Source organism: Pleurodeles waltl, chromosome 5, assembly GCF_031143425.1.
Source record: "Pleurodeles waltl isolate 20211129_DDA chromosome 5, aPleWal1.hap1.20221129, whole genome shotgun sequence".
Lineage (NCBI taxonomy): Eukaryota > Metazoa > Chordata > Amphibia > Caudata > Salamandridae > Pleurodeles > Pleurodeles waltl.
The window spans coordinates 513,109,187-513,136,781 of record NC_090444.1 but is presented as its reverse complement, the minus strand read 5'-3'; the positions used below and the strand labels follow the sequence as shown (position 1 = coordinate 513,136,781).

The 27,595-nt window shown below is 46.9% G+C and overlaps 1 protein-coding gene across 1 annotated transcript in view; it reads left to right on the top strand.

The window, feature by feature from the left end:
• The window catches only part of HECA (hdc homolog, cell cycle regulator), a 221,165-nt gene that overhangs the window by 167,866 nt on the left and 25,704 nt on the right, over positions 1-27,595 (top strand). Inside the window, exon 3 of the mRNA XM_069234306.1 lies at positions 7,396-7,550. Within this exon, the coding sequence (XP_069090407.1) occupies positions 7,396-7,550 (155 nt within the window). The remainder of the gene's footprint in view (positions 1-7,395; positions 7,551-27,595) is intronic.

Below are 27,595 nucleotides of genomic sequence, written 5' to 3'. Positions count from 1 at the left end.
GGACAGCGCTTGACTGTCCTCCACTGGAGGACAGAAAAAACACTTCAGATATCTGGGAGCAAAATACAGAAAACGCCCAGCAGAAGTGCTCCGCTTCAACATAAACAGAAGTTGGCACCCGACGCAGCCGATCCATTCCTATCTAAAGAGGTCGGCCGACCCCGGGTGCGACAGCATGTGAAAAATTAGAGGATTCCTCAAATGAGCGCCGCTCGATTCCTGCTCCCGCTCCACGGCCGAAGGTAATGTAACACATCAAGCATGAAATCTACATATAATAAGAAACACATAGGAGTACTTAGCTTATAGCTGCAAGCAGCAAAGAAAGAGGAAGGAGTAAAGGGACAGACATTTATATGAAATGCAGGCCTGGGATTGGGCACTATGGACTACCAGGATTGCTGGGATATATAGTTTTTTGTGTTACTTAGTGTTGATTGGGTGCTGTATTTTCCTAAGTAAAGAAAGAGAAAGCATAATCCGAAGCCTCCGGTCCTGACATAGAATTATGATATGTGTGCACATGCATAGTACCCACCTTGGAATGTTTTTTCTTTTCGTTTTAAGAAAAAAACATTCCAAGATCGCCACCTCACACCAGGGTGCACATTCCGTGGGCCATCTTGAAATAGTGATGTTCAGCTCTGTAGCATGCTGTACTAAGTGTTGCAAACGATCCACTTAACAGCCTGTCTTCTCTAGTGTCTTCTATTTTAGCTTTCTTTCCCAGCATACTAGCATTAGATTTTCAAGTTGCCTCTTGTCGTGTTCTCTATCAAGAATCTGCCTGGAAAGCAGCAGTAGCATTGTGAACCGAGCCTTTTGGTTGTGCTGGAAGGTAATGCTGCCCCGTTAATGCAGCTCCAACCTTAATCATATTTGCTTGGTTCTAGGTCGCCTACATCCAAGCATCTGCCAGAGCAGGTAAGACATGCCCATTGCACTGGCAATGTAAACCAGAGCTTACGTTTGATCATGCTTAAAAGATATACTTCCAGTTATTATTATTATTAGTTTTGGTCCCTTCTCAAGTGAAATCTCATTTCCCTGCTTATTTCGTGAGTTAAAATACTTACCTGAAGAATGGCCAATATGCATAGCTGCCATGGCACAACATAAATCTCTTCCTGTCAGGCACTGGAAACCAGGAACGCCTGTGTGTGATGTTTTTGTGATACGCATCTTCTACAGTGTCTGTGCACTGCGAGCGAGTGAAAACTATGAGACCAGAGCAGCCCTCAAGCCCTAGGGTAAAGTGCTATTACACAAACACGCCCAGGGGGATTTGTGTAACCTAGGTTCGGCCAGTCTATGTATTTTATCAACTACAGGGCATTGAGAATTATTGGACCTATCCTCACCGTCAGTATGGAAACTGCATTTTCTGTGTACCATGTGTTCCTTGAGTAGAATTTTATTTGTTCATTTACAAATATTCAGTGAAACAAATGTATGACATTTTTCCTGAATAGAGAGGGAGGGAAGGAGTGGAAGAGAGAGAGTGATTGAGACAGACAGGGCAGTAGTTTCATATTTACAGGCACATTTCAGTGGCTGTTTGGGGACACTGTTCACGGGACTAGGGGCTGGAGAACTCACCCTCCCAGCATTGCTTGTGGCCAGGGACGTGCCGCTGACATCCAACAGAGCGCCACGAGGTGCATAAAATCCATCACACTGACCCGCAGCGCAGTACACTTCACCAGACTGGGGAATGCAAAACTCGCCCTCCCAGCATTGCTTGCGGCCAGGGTCGTGCCGCTGACATCCACCAGAGTGCCAGGAGGCGCATAAAATCCATCGTGCTCACCCGCAGCACGGGTCTTCTTCACAGGACTAGGGGCTGGAGAACTCACCCTCCCAGCATTGCTTGCGGCCAGGGACATGCCGCTGACATCCGCCAGAGCGCCAGAGGGTGCATAAAATACATCACGCTCATCTGCAGTGGGGGACACGCTTCACGGAACTAGGTGCCTCCCACCATTGCTTGCAGCCAGGGTCATGCTGCTGACATCCACCAGAGTGCCAAGAGGCACATAAAATCCATTGCGCCCACCTGCAGCGCCGGACGCACTTGGGTGCGTACCTGGGCGAGGACCAGGCAAAAAGCAGGCCCGTCATCATCTGCAAGAGGCTGGGCCACCCCTCCAACGCCGGCCCAGGACTAAAACTGTAAACAGGAACGCAACCGCTACTAATTTTATGCCCTTTGCTGTAAGAAGGGCTAGGTGATTTTTGATGGTGACAACCTTTTGAATTTCCTAATTGACGGAGCAAGATGGGCAAGCGCAAATTACCCTCCGAGGCAAGCAACCCGTCAGGGAACAATAACTTGGATGGGTTTTTACAAAAATCTCTCAGAGCTCTCGAAAGGGAGAATGAGTCTGCAGAGAGGTGGCTTTGCAGTGTTGCTCGCTTGCTTCTGCTGTTCAACTGTGGTCTTCTTCTATGCCCCAGTTAATACTGTCACCCAGTCATCAGGGGTCTGTATTGGGCTATGCCGAGGAGAAGCAGCCTGCAAACCCCTCTGTTACATCTTTGGTCAAACCTGCAGTTGCAGAGGATTGTTTAGAATATTGCCAGCCAGGTAGGAAAATGGTTGCTCGAGGAAAAAGGAAACGTACTGGGAAACCCATTAAGAGTAAACGTGCATGTAATACTGTATTCACAGAGCCAGGAACGGATTGAAAAGGGGCCGAGGTGGTTCCAGCTGTTATAAATGGTCTCTCAGCAGATTCGCTTGCGGAGGAGATAGAGAAGAGATTCCAACAAGTTCTTGAGCATCTCTCTGTTGAGGAGAATTTGGGGAAAGTTTTTCAAATGCTTGCAAATGAACTTCTATCTAAACTAACTTCTCATCGGTCATTGCCTCCATCTTGTCCAGCACCGATGGTAGGTCCGTTTGGGGTTTCTCACCCTTCAGAGACCTGGTTAGCTCTGTCATTCATAGCCGGGCTGTTTTTCCTTCAATAGGAGCTGATACTGAGCCCCATAAGCCCCAGGGGGCTATACCTATTGTGATAACCTTGGAGCAGCAACAGCAGAGTACCACAGATTCCTCCACATTTAATGGGGCTGGGGATACATTTCAAGGAATAGAAGTGATAGGGAACATGCTAACTGGCAAGCGGCAAGGTTTAACAAAGAGGGAGGCACAGTAGCTAGGGGGCTAGTGCGTTTCACTGGGATAGCAGTGGGGTTTTAGAGAATGTGCCTCTTGGAGTTGTCAAGGATCTGCAACGTTCCACTGTAGTAATGTTCAGAGGAGGGATCCTTTCAGAAAATTGTGGACTCTCGGTTCCCCAGTCGAATTTCGACCCCTTCCTAAGGGGACTGATGGCGGGGGCCCATATGGGCCTGAATACTTAAGCTCTCTAGTACAGAATCAACAAATCCCCCAGTGGCACCCAATCCAATTTCAAGAGGGAGGGACAGGTGGCCAAGATTTATTTGATGCACTCCCAGTTCGTAACTCTCCTATTTTGAAGTGTCTGGCTACTATCATAAATTGGAATATGGCAGGTCTAGAGGCCAAATTTAGTAATCTGACTTGGGGGAGTTTTATAGACCAGCACAAGATCTGCATTTTTCAGGAAAAGGGGGCTATGGAGCCCAGGCATAGGCCTAGTTTTAAAAGCTTTTGGATCCCCGCTCTTGGGACGGTTTCTGGCAGGCCCTTAGGAGGCTTATCAATCTGGTTTAGCAGTAATCTGAAGTTTAAAGCAAGAGAATTAGATTTTAGCTCCGCCGATAATCAGGGACTAGTCTTTTCAATAAATAGAGATCCCACTCCTTCTGATAAACATTTATAACAGAAGTGTGGGTAAGAGCAGAGTCAGAAACTCTATGTATGCTAGATAACTTGTTTTCAGGGTGCAAAAGAGATTTCTATGTCCTCATGGCAGGGATTTTAATACCACCTTCAAACCTTACTTAGTGGCTCATGAACTTTGCAGGGAAGAGGACCAATTATGGGGCAACCCGCAATTGGCTGCACCTAATGGATGTAGGTTGACTCGTTGCAGGTTGTTGACATCACTCTGTCACATGGACTCCGGGCATAATGGTAGTTCTCGTTCGGATGCCAATTTAGCCCCAACGTTTAGACGTGGGATACATAGGAGCCGCATTAATCTTGTACTTCTAGATATTCATCTGTGGGGCTATTTGGTTGACATGGAGGTGTTGGAGCATGAAGAGAGCAATCACAGTCCATTGCTGCTCTCTGTTAGAAATGTGTTCTCATGTTTAGATGACTCTGGTTTTGGTGTTCTTGGGCACCAACTTAAAGGGACCAATAACAAGCTTAATGTCAAATGGGAAACATTTAAGACTGTCTTTACAAACAGCTGTCAAACTAAATGGAAATTATGCTTACACTTGGCCTCAGTCATGGGAAGATAGCAGAAGTGTATTTGAACCTTTACGATTCCCTTAAAGGGATATTGTTAAAAAACTAGCAGGTTAGGAGAGGCCAAGTGAATCAGAGGGTGCTATACTAAATATGCTGGGAAACCAAAAAAGGGCTATTAAAGGCACTGAAAAGTGGGGATAATTATTCTATAAAACAAACTAGGGCAAGAAATAGGTTGGAATTAACACGGGCCAGGAGGCAATAGGAGATAAAATATTAGGAAAACATCATGGAAGCCACCAGGCTTAATGACCAAAGACGGTTTTGGAAATTGGTATCACATGACAGTGGGCTCCCCCAGTCTCCAACGGTGTCGTCAGTTCAATCAGAAGAATGGACTTCATATTTTGGACCCCTTTTTTCTGCTTTGATAATCCCAGACTAGAAGTGAGTGGCAATGATGGGGGGGAAGAGATCAACTCCACTTGAGTTTTCGTTAACTGAAACTTTGGTGGCCATTAGCTCACTTAAGTGGGACAAGGTCCCTGGCCTCGATAAAATACCAGGGGACCTGTATAAGTCTGATACGGATATTTGGCCATGTTAAATTAATTTTGTGTGCAGTGCAGTAGCAGCAGGTGTGCAAATGCCACCCACTTGGAAGGGGGCAGAAATAGTCCTTCTTTTTACAAAGGGCAACCAGAGGGACCCCGTAAATTATCAGCCGATCAGTCTGTTCCATTATCTGCAAATATTTTTTCCAAACAAATTTTAGACAGGTTGTTAGATTAGATCGAGGAAAATGGGGCTAAATCAAGTTTACAGGCAGTATTTAGACCAGCAGTAAGTGCTGTAGACCAGGGTTTGAGATTTGTATTGATTAGATGGAAGATTGTGGACATAAGGGGGGGACCTATATGTAGCTTATATTGATATTCAAGTAGCCTTTGACCTAATTCCTAGGGGAATTCCTGTGGTGTGCGCTCCAGAATATAGGTGTCTCACCTGACCTTTTAAATATTTGTTTACACTAAGACACTTTTGCACAAATTAGAAGTGGTAATAATGGTGAATTAACAGACCCAGTTAAGGCTGAGAGGGGGGTTCGGCAAGGCTGTGTCTTTCTTTCTTTCATACATCAATAATTGCATTGAGTATTTGAAGCACTGTGTGAATGACTCCCCCAGCCTGGCAGGTCAGAAAATGCCGGGGTTGTTTTATGCGGATGATACCCTCATACTGGCAACAAAAGAGAGGTCTCCAGAACCTAGTCAATAATTTTTGTTTGTTCTGTAATGAGTTTGGGCTAAATGTTAATGCAGCAAAAACGAAGTTGATAGTATGCAGCTCTGGGAGGAAACAGGTGAACGTCTTGTGACCCTAAACTCTCTTGGTTTGGAAAGAGTCACTGTGTTTGATTATCTAGGAGTCATATTATCTTATTCAGGCGACTGGGATGCACACATTATGAAATGCTCCCACATAGTAAGTCACTGGGAGCCTTAGGGCAGAGGGATGGAGCAACTCTGAGCACACCAATTAATCCTGTAATGGAAATATAAAAAACTTAGGTAAGGGTTGCAGCTCAGTATGGGGCAGAGTCGTGGTGCCTAAGCAAATTGAATACTCTTGTAGTAAGAGATAATAATTTTCGTAGGTATACCACAGGGATGGGGAAGGGTGCACCGTTGATACCGCTTAAATTAGATCTAGGATTAACTTCAATCGCAGACTTGGCAATTTTAAAGCCTCTACTATATTCGATCTGCCTTTGGAGGATGGAGGAATTAGAGCTTTATAGGGAGGGTTTAAGGGATATAATGGGACAAGCCAAGGTTCTGGATTAAGTAAGTTAGTTTAGGAAGTTAAAATTAGCATGAGCAGAGCTTGGCTTTTCCCATTATTGGGATAAACCCAAATTGATTACATCTAATGCTGTCCCCTTAGTTAAACAGAAATTCTGGGCAAAAGCATCTGCTCGGCTCATCCATGTGGGCAGGACTGGCTTGCCTCACTAGTGAATTTTTACAAGTCAAGCAACATCCAGAAGTGGAGCTTTTTATGGATTTAATTAGACCAGCCCGTGCTCAGTCTTTGTTTTTACAGTTTAGATACAGCATTCTACCTGTTGCTGCTCTGACGGCCCCGTGGTCTTCTATGGGACATGTCGATAGCAAGTGCAGATTGTGTCTTGGGGACCAATGAAACTGCTGAACACTTTCTCTTCTTTTGTCCAAGATTTGCAGCATTGTGGAGAAAATGGATTGTGCCTGTATACAAAACTCTAACACTTTCTAACCGTGTCAGTGCCTATAGAGTATGCAAAAGTGATATGTCACTACTGGTTGTAACAGCTGTGTCAAATATATATTTGCGGCCTGCTCCACAAGACAAAAAGAGCTTATCACCCTTGGCTAAGTTGCCTGGTACTTTTGAGTTTTTCTGAAAAATATAATCTTGTGACTATCAGCTACAGTATAGAATCTGTTGTTTTAGCTTATTTAATATTGTACGTTTTAAATTTTGCGCACTGATTGATGATTTGATCTGAATGAGTTTAATGCTAATGGTTTTTATTTATATTTTAATTTATGTAGAAAATATTATGTGTTTTGTTTTAACTAGTTTTATGAATTGCTATTCTTGACGATTAAATAAATGCTTTCGTTATGTCGATGAAATTCGTAATTCATTCAGTGGCTCTTAAAATTAATTTTAAAAGAGCTTGAATACCTGACTCTAATTTGCAAATATCTCTGCGTTAACTTATTCGTGGTAATTCTTCACTCAAAACGTTTTTGGGAAATCCAGGTATAGGCATACTACCTGATAGTTACAAGCAACTATTTTGAGCTGCAATGTTGGAGGAGTGCATTATTAATTCAGTGACATATGAATGACGTACGTGGATGGCGGGTTGGCACACTTGATCTCCCAAAAACTGCACTCGGTACTGTCATTTTTTGTTACCAGTGTTCTAAAAGCTGTCGCAATGTACGCTATACATTTTGTCTGAACAACCTTTCGCTTCCTTCCTGCAGGCAGGCTTATGCATCTATATGCGGTTTGTGTAGACTGTTTAGAAGGCGTTCACAAAATCATCTGTATCAAATGTAAATCCCGATGGGATGGAAGCTGGCATCAGTTGGGGACAATGTATACCTATGATATCTTGGCTGCCTCTCCATGTTGTCAGGTGGGTATTAGGCGAGTTATCCATAGAGCATGTTGATGTTCGAGATACTGTTTGCGAAATTTAATTTGTTCAATGTACTGCAGTTGGTATTAGATATTGTGCTTTTTTTCTTTTGGGTAAATATCCTTGGGCTACACAGTTTACTCTATAGAAACAAAAACAGCCATACTCTTGATAATTGTGCAGTGCCAACTTTCACGTTTGCAGCAGCCAAGTAGCATTGGCTGAGATCCTTGACTGTACAGTACACGAAGGCCTTAAGGCACTCCTGCACGAGTATTAAGTTATGCACCTCCAATCTGGCTGATTGTAGACCTGCGCGTCGTGGAAGCGTTTTGCAGGTGCTATAAAAGTTGGATGGAGAAGTGTGGGAAGGTTTAGTATCTACAATTAGCACATCCGTATCTGATAAAATGAATACCATCTTGCCCGAAAAAAAACAGAAAATAATTGTGTTCAAACAATGGTTCCATTGGCAGCTATGAAAAATTATTTCTAAGTCTCTACTGAGTTTCTATCTAGGTTTAAAAGTACTTAGGGGCTTTTGAAAGATTTTGGAGTTTTATTCTTAGCTTAATGCAGTTATTTTTTTAAAGTTCTCTTATCATCTGGTCCCTCTTTCCTAGTCCTCTGTGGCAAGGATAGGACAAACAGTGCTCGTGGCACTGCTATTGAAACTAAACATGATGACGCCATGTAAAACAAGTAGAAGGATTGGTACTTGCCAAGTGCCAGCCCGAGAACACTGATGACGCCCCAACATAGGCATGCTAATCAATACTACTATTACAGCTGCTAGGCTAGCAATGGACTATGACAGCCAATGTGTATTTATAGCAAAACACTAATTACTTGTAAACAAATCCTCACGGTTTTCCTTGAGATCTGCAGGGAAAATGTGTGCTCTTTTTGGAAATTTCCCATTTAGTCCTGCTATTTTTTAGTTACCTTTAAAAAAGAACAAACAAGTGTTTCGGTATCTTAACATTTATATTCGTACCCATCGTGTTTTTTTCCCCTGAGGTGGGCTACCGGAGTTTGTAATGTGCTGCCCATTCCTTAGCCATGTAAGATAGGCTCACAGTGCATACCCCTCTTAAGCAGAATTCATTGTTAGGTCTTGTCTGGGCCAGCACATGTGTTGCATGTACTCTCCCTTGCAAGAGATACTATATACAAGGGGCTTGCAGCTCACCTATTGCTTTACATTTGTTGGCTTCATTGTCTCTCTTATTTGCTACCTTCTAATTTGCCAATGCATACTGGCTTTATTTCCTCTTTGTTCTGTTGGTGCACTGACCAAGTACTGATTGCTTCAGCTTGATTGCTGTCCTTCTACTGATCGCGGTGTGATTGAGGTACTATGTTTATTTTAACTTCTTCCCTTTCGTCCTTGTTGAACCTCTAGCCAACTGAAGCTATCTTTTACTATGTCTCATACACTTCATAGAAGCCCTTTTCTCCCTTGAAATGGGTGTATGTTAGGACAACAGATAGTTTCTAAATATTTTCATTAAGACATGGACATGGACGCAAATGCTCTCTTTCTTTATATGGTAGGAATTTTTGCCAAAATGTAATTTTTTTTCTTCATGCATAGGGAGATTAATTGATTTATCCTGAAACACAGCGTGTTGTGCTTGGACGTAACTAGCATTGGCAAAGCATGTAGGTCTTGCCTTTGAGACGGATGGCTCTGCCAGTGCCTTTGTTCTTGCAGTACAGCAGGGGCATTTGCCGACCTTGGCAATGATTTGTAGCCATGCTGTATAACATGCGTGGCTGCTGTGCAGCATGGCTAAATATAATAATAAATAAAAGATAATGATGAATTTACTCAAATAAATGCGCTTTTGTCTTAGCTGCGTCATAGCACTTTTTAAAATTGAAATGAGTTTTAGCCACACTGTAAAGCATCCGAGCTGTGGTACAGCATGGCTACAAAACATTGCCAAAGCCAATAGCTCTCATAGCTGAGACCTATTGGCTTTTACAATGCTTCTTTTCGCACTGATTGTACAAGAGATTGGAAACACTTTTCTACACTCCAAACACGCCACTGAATCTGACACCAGAGCTGAGCCTGTCTGTTCCCTATCAAAAAGTAAGAAAAAGCTCCTCTACACTTCCTTGTTTCCAGCATTTGCAAAAGGAGGCCCCGGGGGAGACCGCCGAAGAATGAGGTCTCCCCCGGGAGGTTTGGGGAAGTGGTATAGCCCATGGACGCCGTTGGGTGCTTTTGGGCTATTGGCGGCAAGTATTTAATCCTGCCATCTTAGGTATCAGCACTATTTTGTTGGTGCGACACAGTAGCCGGTAGTAGGGTATTTTTGGTGTGCGTGCTTAGGATAGTATTTAGCAGTATTTGGTTCAACTTGGTTAAAAAAAAAAAAAAAAAAAACAATAAACTAAATCCAGTTCTCAGGTGAAAGTTTTTCGGTAGTCGTTTACGTGCCATGGCAGCAGAGAGCAAGGTGCAGGAGGCGCTCCGTCTCCTGTGGGAGGCTGGCCGTCTGGCCATTTTGAAGGAGGGTGTGGAAGGCCTGTCACGCCCACCGCGACGGGCCTCCGGTGGCGTGGCGGCAGCGGTGATCGCCTGCTCCTCGCCGCGGGCTCAGAAAGACAGGAACGCGTTAAGGAGGAGGGGCAGAGGGAGGTGCAGGGCTGGAGGCGCGGCTGTAAGGGGCCGCGGGAGGGCCTCGCCGCCTCGGAGGTCCGGCCTCCCTGTGGCTCCAAGTCTGCGCAGGGCTGGGTTTCGCGCCCGCGCCCCGGGAAGCAGCACTCTGTGCAGCTTGGGCTTGGGCGCACGGCAGCCGAGGATTTCGGCGGGCCGCGCGTCCACGGCCCGGGCCTGCCTGCGGAGGAGAGTGAGAGGAGCTGCACAGAGTCGCGGCTCCATGCCAAGCTCATGAAAGGGCGGGTGAGCCTGCAGAGCAGGCAGTACGGGTCGGGGGGCCCAGGTCCCCTAGGCAGATCGGGGCCACGGCAGGTAAGGAAGAGGAAGGGTTTTTGTACCTAGAGGACACAGAGCGGCAGGGCCGTGTGGTTGGAGGTCATCCTGGGGGGGATGGGGAGTCCTCAGGCAAGTCAGAAGGGGCTGAGGAGGTAATGGTGGCAGGAGGGACCACAAGTTGGGATTGGAGTGATGGTGAGGAAGGGGGATCTTGGGGGGTAGAGGAGGATGGTATTACTTTACGCATGCTCCCCCCTCGCCGCACCTACGCACAGGCGGAATACAAGGAGAGTTTTGGTGACGGAGGGGAGGTCAGGGGAGTAGAGGAGGACGGAGTAGAGGGTGGTGAGGAGGGGGAGGGTGAGGGGTTAGGGGATTGGGAGGTTTTTGAAGGTTCGGGGAGCGTCTTGCATGTAGGATTTACCGGCACTCCGGGCTTTTCGTGGCAGGGTGATGAGCGGCTGCATCGGGACCTGGGCGGGTCAGGGGCGGCCTGAGGACCCCAGGAGGAAGTGATGCGGGGTCCCAGCGCGGCCGGCCGGAGGACGTCTAGAGAAGTTGCGGACGGCGGGACCGCGACCAAGGGGGTTTCCGCAGGGAGCAGTGGCGGAGTGGGTTCTGCACTCCCGTCGTGGCTTTTCTGCGGGGGCGGCAACCTGGTAAGGCCTTTACAGGATCTGCGCAATTTTCAGTGGATGCAGCTCAGGTGCAGGCAAGGCTTTTTGGGGGCGCCCTGTCTGTGGAGGATGAGGGGCTTGACGTGATGGAGGAATTGGATTTTGATGAGGACAGTCTGGAGGAAGGAGAACTGCGGGAGGAGGACGAGTGTGCATGGTGGAGCGCCAGTGGGGGGGCGTCTAACGCTGTTGTTCAGTCGTTTCAGACCCCAGAACAGGATCGCAGACAGCAAGTTCCACTACGGAGGAGGACACTGGAGCGGCCTCAAGTGTTGAAGGCAGGTAAGAGGCACAGTACGGTGCGCACTGGGGCTGTTTCGGTGGCAGTGGAAGCGAAGGTAGGCAATACTCAGGACCGGCTATATAAAGGGGTCTACGTCGCAGATGTCAGGGTCGGACCTGATCAAGTTGAAGGGGACAAGGCAGACAAAGGGTCGCAGCAGGACAAAGGGGCATCTTCGGCGGTGGGGAGACGAAGGAGGAGAAGGCAGCGGAATCGGGGACAGGCAAGTCTGTTGTCGGGGCAGACAAGGCCAATAAGTTGCCGTACATGGGGACAGTGAAACCTCTGGGGGCCCACTTAATGTTGGCCACTAAGGAAAAGATTTGGAAGGGGGAGTACGTGGAGATGCTCAAATTGTTGCATCGGGAAATCAGGGCAAAAGAGGGTTCGAAGGAGGAGGAGAACGAGCTTGCTATGCGTCCGAAGGTGCCGGTCACTATCAAAAATTGGACGGCTGCGTTCTTAATATATGCCAGTGTATATTGTGAGCGCTTCCCTGAAAAGGGCTGTGGCGCTCTTTAAATATATGGACGTCATTAGGAAGGCGTATCTTAATTATGGCGGTTACGCCTGGGTACAGTATGATGAGGAATTTCGGGCAAGAATGGCGGCCAATGAGGAGGTTAAATGGGGTGAGATTGACACGGATCTTTGGCAGCATACTATGGGGCCCGCAAAATTCGGTAAGACAGTGTTTACGGCCAGTGGTTTGCCCATTACCTACCGGCCCTGTCGAGAGCGCCCCACTCAGGGTGGGGCAGGCACTGTGGCAAAGAGAGGGTCTGCCGCAGGGAGTGGTCCCGCCAAGACAGGCGCTTGTTGGGACTACAACAAGGGTCTGTGCACCCGCGAATACTGTAAATTTCGAGACGAATGCTCTCGCTGCTCGGGACGACATGCGATCTTGCATTGTAATGCCCCAGCAACACAAGGGGTTGCCGGCACAGGGCAGGGTCAGCAGCCTGGGCATTATCGGGGTGGACAGGGGCCTTTGGGAAAAGGCTTGTACGCCGGTTAGATTGGACAGATTGGACCCGTGGTTGCGTGCGTATGGAGACAGACAGGCTGCTACACTTTTGTTCCACGGTTTTGCGGAGGGTTTTTTCTTGGGATACGAAGGGCCACTGGTGCGCCGGTGGGCGGATAATTTACGATCGGTGACTGAGAAAGAGGACATTGTGCGGGACAAGCTGCAAAAGGAAATAGAAGAGGGTCGCATGGCAGGGAGAATCTCATGGTTTCCCCTATTGGGGTTGTTCCTAAGAAGGAGCCGGGACAGTACAGACTCATACATCATTTGTCGTGGCCAGAGGGGTCCTTGGTTAACAATTTCATTCCGGAGGAACGGACCAAGGTGTCCTATGCGTCGGTTGACGTGGCCATTGAATTGGTGCAGATTTTCGGACAAAGGGCCTTGATGGCCAAGACTGATATTAAGTCGGCATTTAGACTGTTGCCAGTGCACCCCAGCGATTTTGAATTGTTGGGTATTCAGTTTGGAGGCCGCTGGTATGTGGACAAGGGCGCTCCCCATGGGCTAGTCCATTTCATGCGCTTTGTTTGAGTGTTTCAGTACGTTTCTACAGTGGATCTTTGCCACAGCAACAGGGCATACTGCTGTGACGCACTATTTAGATGATTTCTTTTTTGTGGGGCCGTCAGAGTCGGACCAATGTGCGGTCGTCCTGCGGCGGTTTCAGGCTCTTATGGGGGACCTGCGTGTGCCCCTGGCCCCCGAGAAAACGGTTGGGCCCTGTGTAGCGCTGACTTTTCTGGGCATTGAGTTGGATACTCACATGATGGTGGCGAGGTTGCCGCTCGAGAAGAAGGAGGTCATGGTGAGGACGATTGCTAAGATCTTGAGGAGACGTAAGGTGACAGTGAGGGACATTCAGGTGCTGCTGGGTCATCTCAATTTGGCGTGTCGGGTCGTGCGGGCCGGACTGACTTTTTGTAGAAGACTGGGGATGGCCCTTTTGGCAAGCAGCTACCGCATCATCATGTGGTTTGCGTCTGGGGGCATCTATTGGAACATCGGAGGGTCCTTTTCCGTGTGGACAATTTAGCAGTTGTGCACGTAGTCAATAGACAGTCTGCAAGGGAGCTGCAGGTGCTGCGGTTACTACACGTTTTTGTTCTTCACTGCCTACGTCGCGATATTCATTTTACTGCTCGACATGTGCCGGGAGTGAACAATGACATTGCGGATGCGTTGTCTCGTTCACAATGGAAGAGATTCCATTGGCTGGTTGCGGGCGAAGACTTGTGCAGGACGCGGATGCCGGAGGTTTTGTGGTCAGCAGGAGAGACAGAATGCTTCAATTGCTGTTGAACTCGTTGGCGCCATCCACACAGCAGGCGTATATGCGGGTGTGGACGGAATTCACACGATCAGGAGCTTGTCGTAGGGACGACGAGCGCGATGGCGTGGACGATGTGGTACGTTTTATCATGGAGTTGGTGGAGGGACGACAGTCCAGGGTTACCATCTCTGGGAAATTGGCGGGCATTGCATTTATGGGCAAACTATTATGGGGTTATCCCCCATCGGCGGGTGAGTTGGGACAGCGTATTCTGGATGGTTGGGAAAAAGAGGACGGGAGACAAGGATCGGAAAGACAACCGCTGACACTGGATTTACTGAAGAGAGTGACGCAAGTTCTCGGGAGCATTTGTTATGATGGGTTTGAATGCCTACTGTTTCATACTTAGATGACCTGGATGTTTTTCGAAGCTTTCAGGGCGTCGGAGCTCCTGGGGACAAGGGGACACAGTGAGGTGACGTGGGACGACATAACCTTTGGACGTGGTCATTTGGTTGTGCGAATCGGGAGCTCTAAAACAGACCAACAAGGTTTTGGGGCGCGGGTGGTTTTGGCCTCTTACCCTGACTGCGCTGTATGTCCTTTTCGTTGGGCGCGTGAGTTGAGGCGGACGTCTTGGGAGAAATGACAAGGGGTTTTTAGGCATCGGTCAGGGGAGTGGGTGTCACCCCATCAGTTATTGGGTGTTTTGTGGTCAGGCTTGCAGCACATTGGTCAGAATGAGTTACAGTTTGGTACTCATTCATTTCGGATCGGGATGGCGACGGAAGCAGGGTGTTGGGGATGGGCGGACAGTCGCATAATGGTTTTGGAGAGATGGAAGTCGGACGCGTATAGGCGTTATGTGAGGAAAGGGGGGTCGGGTTTGGCTGTTTAGTAGAGTGACATGAATTTTTCCTTTTATCACAGGTTCTGTGCCGGGCCCGGAGGTACAGTTTCTGCACATACGGGTTGTTGGACACTCCTTTGTGAAGTGGGCGCAACGTCAAGCTTGGGCTACAGCAATAGGGGACAGTTTAGGGCTGGACAGGGACAGATATAGGGTGAGGTGGTCAGGGAAAGAGGGGATGAAGTGGAGACAGTTGTTGTTGACTTTGAAGGACTTGAAGGGCCAGGTGTTTTGTCCAGGCGTGTTGCTCCTGCATTTAGGGGAGAATGACTTGGTGCAGAGGACTGGGCTAGACGTCATTAAGGACATGAAGGGTAATTTAATGGAGATTAAGAGATTTTGGCATGGGTGCCATCTAGTATGGACAGTGTTTGTACCCCGCAGATTTTGGAGGGGGCAGGGAAACCAGGGGCTATAGAGAAAGCACAGAGGAAAATAAACAAGGAGATTAGAGTTTTTTGTGTGAGCCATGGTATCACATGCTTGGAGCACGGTGACCTGAAGTTTGAGGACAAAGAGTTTTTTTAGGGACGACCTGGTGCACTTGTCCTTCATGGGCATGGAGCTATACCTGCTGCAGTTGAGGGAAACTTTGAAGGCTCTCTTCCCGGTGGTTTAAACTTGAGGAGCAGAGATGGGTTGGGGGGGCAGGAAAAGGCAAGGGAGCGCCTTTTCCTGGTGGCGGGGATTGGGCCAGATCGCAGGAATATGACAACAGGGAAGGACAGCAGTGCCGACAACATATTTGCAGGTGGGAAAGGGAGTGGACGACAGCAGGACAATTAGGACAGATAGTTGGACTTTAGGAGACTAGTAACGTTGACGTTTGGATTATGACAAGATGAGTTACAGTTGAAAGGTTAATAGGACATGCGGTTCAAAGTAGGGGAGGGGGGTGGGAGGGGTAGGGTTGGGGGGAGAGAGGAAGTAGGAAATTTTATGTCTAGTGAGGCTTTAGTTTTGTGAGGCAGAAGGCCTAGGGTATAAGTAAATGTGAGTGCACCTGTTTCCAATAAAGTGGCCTTTTACACACAACAAGCCTGTGAGATGTCCTTCTTCCCCAAACTTGTACTTTGCCTTTTTAAATTGCCTAGTCCTATTTTTAGTAATTTGTATCTTTGTTTTTAATGTTTACTGCACATTCTTAAATCGCGCTTTAGTATGCTTGAGAGGTCGCACGGACTGAGGATACGCCATGTTGCTTTCTAATTGGTTGGGCGGAACCAATAACATCAGAGATGGGCAGAGTCTGTGAGAGCTCTGGCCCCTTTAAATTCATGGCGGCAGTGCGGGGCGCCCCAGTAAGAAAAAGCTGCTCTACATTTGCTGTATTTGCACAACCTTCCACATTGCAATTTAAATTGCCTAGACTCATTTTTAGTAATTCATAGCTTTGTCTTTAATGTTTAGCACGCATTCTTAAATCACACTTTAGTATGTTTAAGAGAAGGTATTGCACCAGCTGAGGACAGGCAGTGTTGCTTTCTAATTGGTCAGGGGAACTAACTACAGCGGTGACGGGGGAGTCTGAAAGAGCTCCAGATCCTTTAAATTCATGGCAGCAGTGTGGGTCTCAGCGGGTGCTCTTAAGGTGAGGCCGTCTGTACCTGGTTCGCTCCAGGCGCCAGAAACCCTGGCCTTTTTTCTTCAGAAGCACCTTGCTCACACGAGGGTACTCAGGGGATACCTTTATGGGTTTTACCAAGGGAAGTGAGAATATTCACTGTCACTTTTGAACCTCACCTTGAGTCGGATTTAGGATGGTGTCGTTCATACGACATCGCTTTTAGTAAGGATACTGTTCAAGAAAGACAATTCATGGGCCCAGACCAGTCCTTGTTAGCAGTTCTACATGAAGTTTTCAAGGTCTGTAATTAAACATAATGTTGAGTTAGCAGAATTTCTAGGCACCCATAAGCCTGATATCTTATTTGTTACAGAAACCTGGGCAGACTTAGCTTTCGGACCTGACTTGGTCCAGTAAGTTCCGGCAGGATTCGCTAGTTCTAGATTAGACTGGGTTGTCAAACGGGTGGCGGGCTGGCCATTGTCTCTCGCGGCCATCTTTGTGTATCCTGTTCATCGGTTTCAAGTAGCTCTAACTGTGAAACCTTTTTGTTCCTAATTGAACTCACCAAAAGTTATACCCTTTAAAAGGGCTTTTGGTATATCGCCCTCCAGGTATCTGATCCTTTTTTGTGCAAAACATGAGTCCACCGCTTGAATCCATTATCAAATCCTCAGACTTTACTTTGCTGGGGGATTTCAGTTTCCATCTCGAAAAGTCTGAGGACAGCAATACAGGTTTTTGATTGATTGACTCTATGGCAAGCCTTGGATTATATCAAATGGTGAACCTTCGCACTCATAGTGCAGGCCATACTTTAGATGGCATTTTAACCAGAAACCCATTCCTCCAGGCACTGACACCCTGCCACTGGTTTGATCATACCATAGAGCAGTTATATTCTGGATTAGTAGTTCTTCTTTGCAATCCACAAGATGCTTTATTCCCAGGTTCAGGAGGGGTCGGGCCTGGAACAATATTAATGCCGTAAAATTTCTAAAACACTACTGTGAGACACTGGACCCTACCGACAGGATAGATCCTACATTAGCAATACAGAATTACTAGTCATGGATTTGGACAACAATAGAGGAACTTGCGCCCAAAAACAAAACTACACGAGTTGGAGAAAAAAAAAACATTGGAAAAATGGTTTACGGACTGGCTTAGACCTCATGAACAGCTCTGTAAAAAGCTAGTCTATATGCAATTGGTCACAGAATATAAAAGGTTACTTTTTGAGGAACAACAAAGTATTTTTCTAATAAGATTCTACAATCTGAGCATTCTGTCAAAGAGTTATTTAGGACAGTAAAAGGTATAGCCAATATGCCCGATACTACCAGTAACAATGATATTAAAGCTTTTTGCGATTCACTGGCAAGATTTTTTTCAAAAAGAGTTGGAGGATGTTTTTAACACCCTTGTTATCAGTATGTAGAGTGTGCCAGAACAGCAGTTGGTAAGAGAAGCTCCTCTCAGTTCAGAGATTTTAAATACCTTCTCCCCGCTTATCACAGAACGGGTCTTTAGCCTACTCAGGTCCTCTAAGTCCAGTTTTCCCCCGGATCCTTGCCCACCTGAAATTGTACACCTTGCCCAGGAAATTGTAAGTGCCCACCTAAATTTTTAAATATATAATGATTACCTGTTGCTTTCCTCTTGAATGGAAGATAGCTTAAATTCTTCCGCTTCTAAAGAAACCCTATCCTCAGGAGCCTAGCAGCTATAGGCTCATAACCCAGCTTCCATTTCTGTCTAAAATCCTGAAAAAATGGTTTAACCTCTGAATTGGCATCATTCATTGATGTAAATAAGCTTCTGCAGTCAACACAATTTGGTTTTAGAGGGGCACATAACACCAAGTCAGCTCTGATCATTGCATTGGAAGATCTAAAGTGCCTATTGGATGGAGGCGGCAAGGATTCCTTGATCCTACTGGACCTCTCCGCAGCATTTGACACGCTCAATCATAACATCTTTATTGACTGGCTTTTTGATCTTGGAATAAGAGGCTCTGCTCTCAGTCTGCTGAAATATTTTCTTTTGAAAAGGGAACAACATGTAGCGATGGGGGAATCCGAAACCATCTGTTTGTCTTGTGGTGTGCCGCAGGCTCCTCCTTGAGCCCCACCCTTTTCAGTCTGCATGTCACCCCTCTGACAAAGCTCATCAAATATTTTGTTCTGTTGTCTCTTATGCAAATGACACACAAATAGTGGTCTCTGTATCTAGCAATCCTGAGGAAGCAGCAGTCAGATTCAATACTCTGTATGAGACAGATTGATTATTGGATGAAAGTCATTTGTTTGAAGGTTAATTCTGGGAAAACTGAGGTCCTCCTTTTGGGCAATAATTCCTCCGTTGGTCACCAGTTTGGGCTCATTACCCACACCTATGAGGAAAGTGAGGAACTAAGGGGTTGTTTTTCAGGACAAACTAACATTTGGAGATAACATAAATGCAATATTATCATCTGTTTTTTCACCTTGAAAATGATCAGGAAGATATGTCCTTTCATACCAATAGAACTCTGGAAGTATGTAGTAATGGCATTGGCTTCATCAAAATTGGATTACAGCAATGCTTTATATCTGCATATCCAAAAGAGATTGGTCCACAAACTGCAGATGCTGCAATATGCGGCAGTAGGGTTTCTTTTGGATATCCCTAAATATCAGTCTGCCTCACAGCCATTGGTCACACTGCACTAGCTGCCTATAGGAAAAATACTTACATTTAAGAAACTGTGCATTGCCTTTAAGGCATTGAATAATGTTGGGCCAAGTTACTTGACAGATTTATGTGCTATTCCCCACCAAGAAAACTTGGATTTTCCACTCTCAAACTTTTAGTGATCCTCAAGAATAAATGGGCTTCTTGGGGAGGTAGAAGTATCATTCAGGTAATTGCTAAGTTTATGGAATGTGCTACCAGTGAATCTGAAGAACAAGCCAAATCTTCTATCTTTCAGGAAATCTCTTGAAGCCTGGCTATTAAGCAACTAGGGAAGCATCTCTTTCAGTACGACAAATACAGTGCCTAGACGCCTCAGGGCATTCGAGCGCTCTACAAATCAAAAATCAAATGAATAAATATGAAGTTTTTGTCCTTGAATCTGTTTATTAATGATTATCAGACACAATTCAGTGGTTGCCAAATATGGTTGAATTTAGGGACAAAAACTTGTGGGACAAAAGTTCCATTGCCATAACATGCCGAAGACTTGTAAAAGATTGAGCGATGGATGGGGCAATGGTTTTATTCTAGTTGATTGCTATAAGCTGCTCCGCTGCACCTAAAATGAGGCTAATGAGCCTCCAGTCAGTGTGTGTCATTGCTTCTAATTCAAGGGGTCGGATACTCCAAATAAGTGTGGTATAGGCGGCAGGCAGTGGGATTCCCCACACAGCCTTTTATGTGACCTAGGATCTCCTTCCAATAAGTAGTAATGAGAGAGCATGACAACCAAATATGGCAGTTTCAAATCCCCCAGCTCATTTTTGCAGCGCCAACAGAAGACAGAGGTAGTGGGGTAGATAGTGTGCTGCTGTGTAGTACTGTTGTGTCATGATCTTGTATGCTGTCTTGTGTTGCTGTATACGTCTGTAAATGTTTGGGATGTCTTGCCAATGTATTTTCTACTGTTTTTGTGAGATGCTGCCTTCAATGCTAATCTGCCATTGCTAGTGATAGCTTTGAAGCTGCGGCAGAGTAGTATGTTGGAATACTTGGTAGGTGCAATATATTAAGCCTCCAGTACCATTGTATGCTCTAACCAATTTCTCAAGGAGGGTATAGGCCTGCGTGGTTCCCTACATGTTAAATTGGTGTAGTGCCCCGTGGCGTATTTGGCAATATTGTAGTTGCAGGGATTCAGAGACTTTAAAGTCCACTTTGTATTGTTCAAAGGATTAAATAGCACCTCCCTTGAAGAAATCGCACAGAATTCTACACTCACAGCTGGGAAATGTGTGTGTGTGTGTGTGTGGGGAAAAGGGAGTGTCAAAGGCTGGTGAGTAGTCCATGTTTCGTGCAAGTGGCTTGTTGGGGGAAGGGAAGGTTGAGACCCTTGCTAAGCGCTGTCTTGTCCCATATCTTGAGGACTGTCTGTGTGGGGAGCATGCTAAATCCCAGTGGGGATGACAAGCTACTGCTCGGTGCATGTGGACCAGTGCTTTTCGCTTTTGTGGACCACCCACTCGGAAATATAGTGGAGATGGACCTCCCAATAGTAGTCAAGAAGATTGGGGCAGGCTAGACGTCCCCTGTCTCTGGGCAAAATTAAGACTGAGTTTGATAGCCTGGGGTGCTTACCTCCCAGAATAAAGGTGCATACGTCTCGCTGTCGACATAGAATGTGGTCAGGAAGGATGAGCGTGGGCAAAGATTGAAAATGTAAAGAATTCTACTGAGGACATTAATTTTGATAACATTAAATCGGCCCCGCCTTGAGATGTGCAGCCTGCTTCCAACGCCAGAGGTCTGCCAGAATGGACTTTCTATATTCTGGCCAGTTAGCTTGTGTCCAAGATGTCAGCGTAAATTAAGACCTAAGCACCAAATTCTGCTAGGCATCCACTGAAAGAGAGCTGGCACTTGAAGGGCGGGGTGGTCCTGTTTGGGTATGGTGAGGTTTAGAGCATACAATTTGGTCCAAATTACTGTAAAACTGGAGACATTTTCAAAGAATGTGAGACACAGGTAGGAAGGTAGTGGGTTGAGTGAGAATAAGGAGTAGGTCATCTGCAAATAGACTTATTTTGTGGGATCACCCACCAAGGGGGAGGCGCACAATGGATGCCGTTTGTCCAACTGTAATGGCTAGGGGCTCGACCACCAGGGCAAACAGCAAGGGTGACAGTGGGCATCCTTGCCAGGTGTCTCTAGCATAATGGAGCAGACTTGTTTGCTGTCCATTAATATGAATTGAGGTGGCAGGGCGGATATAAGATGCAATGATCTTATTGATAATGTCTGAGCTTAAACCAATCTTATCGAGCACAGACAGAGAAAAGTCCAGATGACCCTGTCAAAAGCCTTCTCGCCATTGAGCGATAGAAGACAAGAAAGGATATTATGATGGTGGGATTTTTCTACCAGGTGTGCAATCCAGTGGATATTATTTGCGCCTTGCCTATTCCAGATGAAACCCACCTGATCAGGGTCAATAAGGCCGGGAAGGTATTGCTTCGATCAGTTTGCCAGGATCTTCATGAAGGTCATGACGTCCGTGGTCAAGAGAGCGATAGGGTGATAGGATGAGCATAACATGGGGTCCTTTCCTGGTTTGTGTGTCCTGGGTGAGGAAGTAAAATACTGACAGCAGGCGATCTTGGAGGTTGAGAAGAAATGCTTTATAAGAAGTAACCGGGAGGACGTCAGGGCCTGACGTCTTCCTGACCGGGAGTTCCTGCAGAGTTCGGTATAGCATCTAAAAGTTCTACATGCTGTGTCTCAAAGTGGTCCTAGTTGCAGTTGAGTAAGTATGTATTTATTAAGTCCAGAGAGATATCGTCTTGAGCGTAAAGAGTTTGGTAGTAGCTGTGAAATGCTTGTTGCTTTGCCCTTCCTTATGATTACCCCAGTCATGTCACCCGTCCGGATTTGGGTGGTATGGGATTGAGCTTGGTGTTGACAGTTTATAGGCAAGTAGGGAACACCCCCCCCCCTCCCATTCATAGTATTTCTGCTTCAGAGCCAGAAGGGATCGCTCAGTCCTGTGGGTCCTATGAGATCTCAACTGTCGATCACTTGTGCTTGGTGGGGCAGTTGGGTCAAGGCGCTCTAGGGCTTTAATCTCAGCCACCAGGCCTGTCTCCATCAGCCAGGACTCCCTCGCTCGTGCAGTAGCTATGGTCGAGTTCATCCCCTGATTGTAGCCTTAAACCCATCTTATAGTGTTTGGGGTGATATAACCGGGAGATTGTTAAGTTCGAAATAGTCCATGATTCTTTTATGGGTCTCTGTCATGTCTACCGGGACTCTAAGAAGTTGTGGAAAAAATCACCATTGCGGAGGACCTCGACACAGGCCAGCATTCCTGACCCGCAACAGATCCACATGAGCATGGTCCGAGGTTGAGTTGTCTAAAAATGCCCACCGCTTTCAGATCATGAAGCAGTTAGTGAGTGAGGAAGAAGTAATTGGTGCAGGAGTATAAGACACAAATGTGGAAGTAAAAGAAGTAGTCCTGTGTGTCAGGGTGCCTGTATCGCCAAAGGTCCACCGACCCCCAGGTCTGTAGGATGTTCAGTTTCAAGCAGAAACATCCGGAACAACGACACCGGAACCACAACAGTGTTGTTAATGCAAGAGGAACTTTGCTTGCGTTAACAACTACTCCCTTTTTCTCTGCCTTAACCATGCATGTGCTGCACAACACATGTGTGGCTAAGGCAGAAAAAAAGGGAGTCAGCATTGGGAGAGGACTTGGTGAGGTAAGTGGGGCTGGGGGTAGTTTTTAGAGTAGTTTTGTTATTCAGGGGCGGGGTGAGGAGGTCAAGGTAATTTTGTATTTAGGGCTGGTGGGGGGGTCGGGAAATGTTGTATTTAGGACGGGTGGGGCATCAGGTTTTAAGAGGCGGTGGTGGATGGGTCGGGGTAATTTTGTATTTAGGGTGGGTGGGGGGCGGGTTTTTAGAGGCAGGGTGAATGGGTCGGGGTAGGATGCGGTCAGGAAAGTGGGGCTGGGGGGTGGTTAAGGGTATTTTTTAGGGGTGTGGTAGTTTTTAGGGGTTGGGCGGTGAGGTTTTAAGGGGCCTGGCTGGGGGTGCCTGAGTAGTTTTGTTTTTAGGGCGGTGGGGGGTGTCGTGGTACTTTGGTTTTTAGGGTGGGGGTGAGGGGGCTGGGGTAATTTTGTTTTTTGGGGCAGGGTGGGGGAGTCAGGGTAATTTTATATTTAGGGTGGGTGGGTGGAGGATTTTTAGGGGTGGGGTAATTTTGTATTTAGGGCGGGTGGGGGAGGTCTTGTTTTTAGGGGTAGAGGTGGGGGTTCCAGGTAATTTTGTGTTTAGGGGTGGCCTAGTTTTATTTTAGGGGGTGGGGGTCAGTTGTTTTTTATGAGCGGTGGGGAGTTGGGGTAGGTTTTATGCCTCAGGGTGAGTGGGGGTATCGGGGTAGTTTTCAGGGGGATGGGGGGGTCGGGTGGTTTTATTTTTGGGGCGGGTGGGGGGATTGGGGTAGTTTTATTTTGTGGGTTGATGGTCAGGGTAGTTTTATTTTGTGGGTGGGGGTGGTGAAATCAGGGTAATTTTGTTTTTAGGGGCTGGGTAGTTTTATCTTTGGGGTGGGTTCAGTTTTTAGGGCGGTGGGGTGGTAGGGGTAGGTTTGAGGGCTTGGGGTGGGTGGGGGATATTAGGGTCGTTTTTAGGGGTGGATGGGGGTTCGGAGTAGTTGTGTTTATAGGGTGGGGGGTGGCATGCAAAAACCATGCATGCCGTTCCACACATGCCTTTACTAGCCATTCCTTTATAACGAAAAATAGTTGGAAATGCATGCGTGGTAAAGGCATTTGTGGAAACAACGTTGTCATTGTTCCTACTGCGTTGTTCAGGCATGTGTGGTTGGTGCATGTGTTGTTCCCTCACACATCCGTTTCAAGTAACGGGCATCCTTGTCTTAGGTAGACTTTAGAACTGTGGAGCAAAAGCTTGCCTTGCACAGGATGGCCACCCCCAGTGTTTTGGTAGGAGAAGCAGTGCCCAGACGTGGATCCCGTGCTTGCTATGCCACCAGATTCAAGCTAGCCTGGCTGATGAAGGGTGATACCCTGAAACCGGTCCCAGGATGTTTGTTTCTGGTCCAGGGAAGACCTGGCCTGGCAGTTCGGGCTGGACTGTTCCCATGGGGAACAGAGTCAAGACTGATTTGCATATGGCTGGGTCCAAACTGGAATGGCATGGCAAGCAAAAAAAACTGATGGATTAAACCCATATCTGTGATTGGGGGTGAATGTTTGATTTGTTCTGCATTCTGTCCATCATCTGTTGTTTTTGTATTTGTCGCCCCAAGTGGGAAGGGTATGCCCAGATGTGGGTCCCGTGCTTGCTATGCCACCGGATTCAAGCTAGCCTGGTTGATGAAGGGTGATACCCTGAAACCGGTCCCAGGATGCTTGTTTCTGGTCCAGGGAAGACCTGGCCTGGCAGTTCGGGATGGACTGTTCCCATGGGGAACAGGGTCAAGACTGATTTGCATATGGTTGGGTCCAAACTGGAATGGCATGGCAAGCAAAAAAAAATGATGGATTAAACCCAGAACTGTGATTGGGGGTGAATGTTTGATTTGTTCTGCGTTTCGTCCATCATCTGTTGTTTTTGCGTTTGTCACCCCAAGTGGGAAGGGTATGCCCAGACTTGGGTCCCGTGCTTGCTATGCCACCAGATTCAAGCTAGCCTGGCTGATGAAGGGTGATACCCTGAAACCGGTCCCAGGATGCTTATTTCTGGTCCAGGAAAGACCTGGTCTGGCAGTTCGGGCTGGGCTGTTCCCATGGGGAACAGGGTCAAGACTGATTTGCATATGGCTGGGTCCAAACTGGAATGGCATGGCAAGCAAAAAAAAACAAAAAAAAACTGTTGGATTAAACCCAGATCTGTGATTGGGGGTGAATGTTTCATTTGTTCTGCATTCCGTCCATCATCTGTTGTTTTTGCTCAGGTGCTGCGGCAGGCAGGCCTGGCATCAGCACCTCAGATGGGTCATCAGGCATGGGGTGCAGCGGGCCGAGAGATGCCTTAAAATATTCATGGCCGACCACCGAAGGCTAGCGCTTCGATCAAGTGCAACCCTACGATCTCAGGCCTCAACCATGCCGGGGTCCCTGCATCAGTAGGCCAGTGAGTGTCCCCACTCCCATCTGTGGCTTGTCGACTCACATACCCCCACCCAACCCAATCATCCAACTCAGTCACTCATTGCGGGGTTGGGGCGCTTGGTGAAGTTCGCTTGTTGGCAGTCCTCTCCGTGGCCTCCCTCTTGCTCGGTAGGTTCACCACTAGGGGGTCCCCAAACTGGTGCAGGAACGAGCCTGGCATCCCCAGTGGCCGACTTCTAGAGTAGATGGCTTGGGACAATGGGCCAGAGGCAGAACCGGCTTTAGGACTGGTGGCGCCCTGTGCGACAGTTTATTGTGGTGCCCCCCACGCCATTACCTCCTCCTCGGTTTCACTCACTACCACACAGCAAATGTGCCCCTCACCTCTCCATAGCTCCCCTTTCACATACATTCATGTGTTTCAAAACACTTGTAAAGGCTGGCTTTATTAATCCAGTCAGCTAACCCCATTAAATATAGGGGCATATTTAAGAGCCCCAGGCGCCATTCTAATGCCACATTAGTTTCATTTTTTTACGCATATGTGGCGTTAGAAGGCCAAAAACGCTGTGCCATTTTTACAAAGTAGCGCAATGCATGCATTGCGCCATTTTGTATCCCTTTGTGCTACATTATTTCTGTGCCAGGCATAATGTATGCAAAGGTGGCAATCCCCTGTTAGGGAGGGCCAAAAATGTTTTCCCTGAACTTTTAAAGCCTGTTCAGAGCAGGAATTAAAAGGAGGCGTCTGTTGGTTACAATGGGCCTCTGGGTGCTCAGCAGGATTAGCATCAACATTTTTTATGCTAATCCTGCAAAGCACCGAATTAGCATAAAAAATGCTGACAATAGTCCCCTAACTACAGCCATGTTGCACCGTATTTTAAATACAGTGCACACGTGGTGGTGTTAGGAGAGCGCTAAGGGGCACAAGAGAAGTGGTGCATCACTCAGTGCAGCTCCACTTATTTCAAATATGCCCCTTAGAGCATATTTAAGAGCCCCTAGTGCCATTCTAACGCCACATTAGTGTACTTTTTTTTAAGCTAATGTGCCGTTAGAAGGCCAAAAATGCTGCACCATATTTACAAAGTGGCGCAATGGAGGCATTGCGCCACTTTGTAACCCTGTGCGCTACATTATGCCTGCGCCAGGCATAACATATGCAAAGGGGCATCCCCCCGTTAGGGGGGCCAAAAAATGACACAAAGAAGTCTGTTAGATTTCTTTGCATCATTTTTTTTCCGCCACTTTTAACGCCTGCTCAGAGCAGGCATTAAAAGGAGGCTTCCATTGGTTACAATGGGCCTCTGGGTGCTTTGCAAGAATAGCATTAACATTTTTGCCGCTATTCCTGCAAAGCGCCGGGCTGGTGTAAAAAAAATCTGACGCTAGTCCCCTAACTACTGCTGTGGTGCACGGTATTTTAAATATGACGCACACATGATGGCATTTGGGGGGTGCTAAAGGGCGCAAGAAAAGTGGTGCAGTACTGTATGCAGCGCCACTTTTTTCAAATATGCCCCATAGGGCAGTGCTTAATTTGTAAATAAAAAGGTGCCGGTGCCCAGAGCCCTCCTCTTAAACATGCGGCTGCTGCAATTAATTGTGTGAACACGGAATACAGAGGCAGCGTAATCCTGAAGCCATCTCGAGCCTCTTCAATCCATTTACAGGCACTCCCTGCCACTCTTGTGTATTTCTGCTTTTTCTCATTGTGACGCTTTTTCCTTTTTCTCTTCCTCTGTCTTTCCCATATGTGTCTTTTTCTCGCAGTAAATGCTTGAGGAAGAAAAATAAGCGCAGTCCTTAAAAAAAAGTGCCGGTGCTGTGCACAGTAAACAAGTACAAATTAAGCACTGCCATAGGAACATATTTAAGAGCCCCAGTGCCATTCTAATGCCACATTAGTGTAATTTTTTTACACTAACATGGCGTTAGAAGGGGAAAAACACTACGCTGTATTTACAAAAGGCGCAATGCATGCAGTGCGTCACTTTGTAGCCCTTTGCCCTACATTATGCCTGCGCCACGCATAATGAATCTAAAGGGGGCATCCCCCGTTAGGGGGCCCCAAAAAATGACGCAAAGAAATCTGTTAGATTTCTTTGCGTCATTTGTTTCTGCCAGTTTTAACGCCGGCTCAGAGCAGACATTAAATTAGGCTTCCATTGGTTACAATGGGCCTCTGGGTGCTTTGCAAGATTTGCGTCAACATTTTTGGCGCTAATCCTGCAAAGCGCCAGAGTAGCGTAAAAACTTCTGAAGCTAGTCCCCTAACTACTGCCATGGTGCACTGTATTTTAAATATGATGCACACATGGTGGCGTTAGGGGTGCGCTAAGGGGTGCAAGAAAAGTGGCACTGCACTGTGTGCAGCGCCTCTTTTCTTAAATATGCCCCATAGTTCTGTTTTTTGAAGCAGGCATATTAACCCTCTATGATACTTGATGTTGAGTCAAAGCTGCCACTAGGCAAAACTCCCATCTCTCTCCCTAGCAGGAACATTAATCACAAGAGGTATCTTGACATTT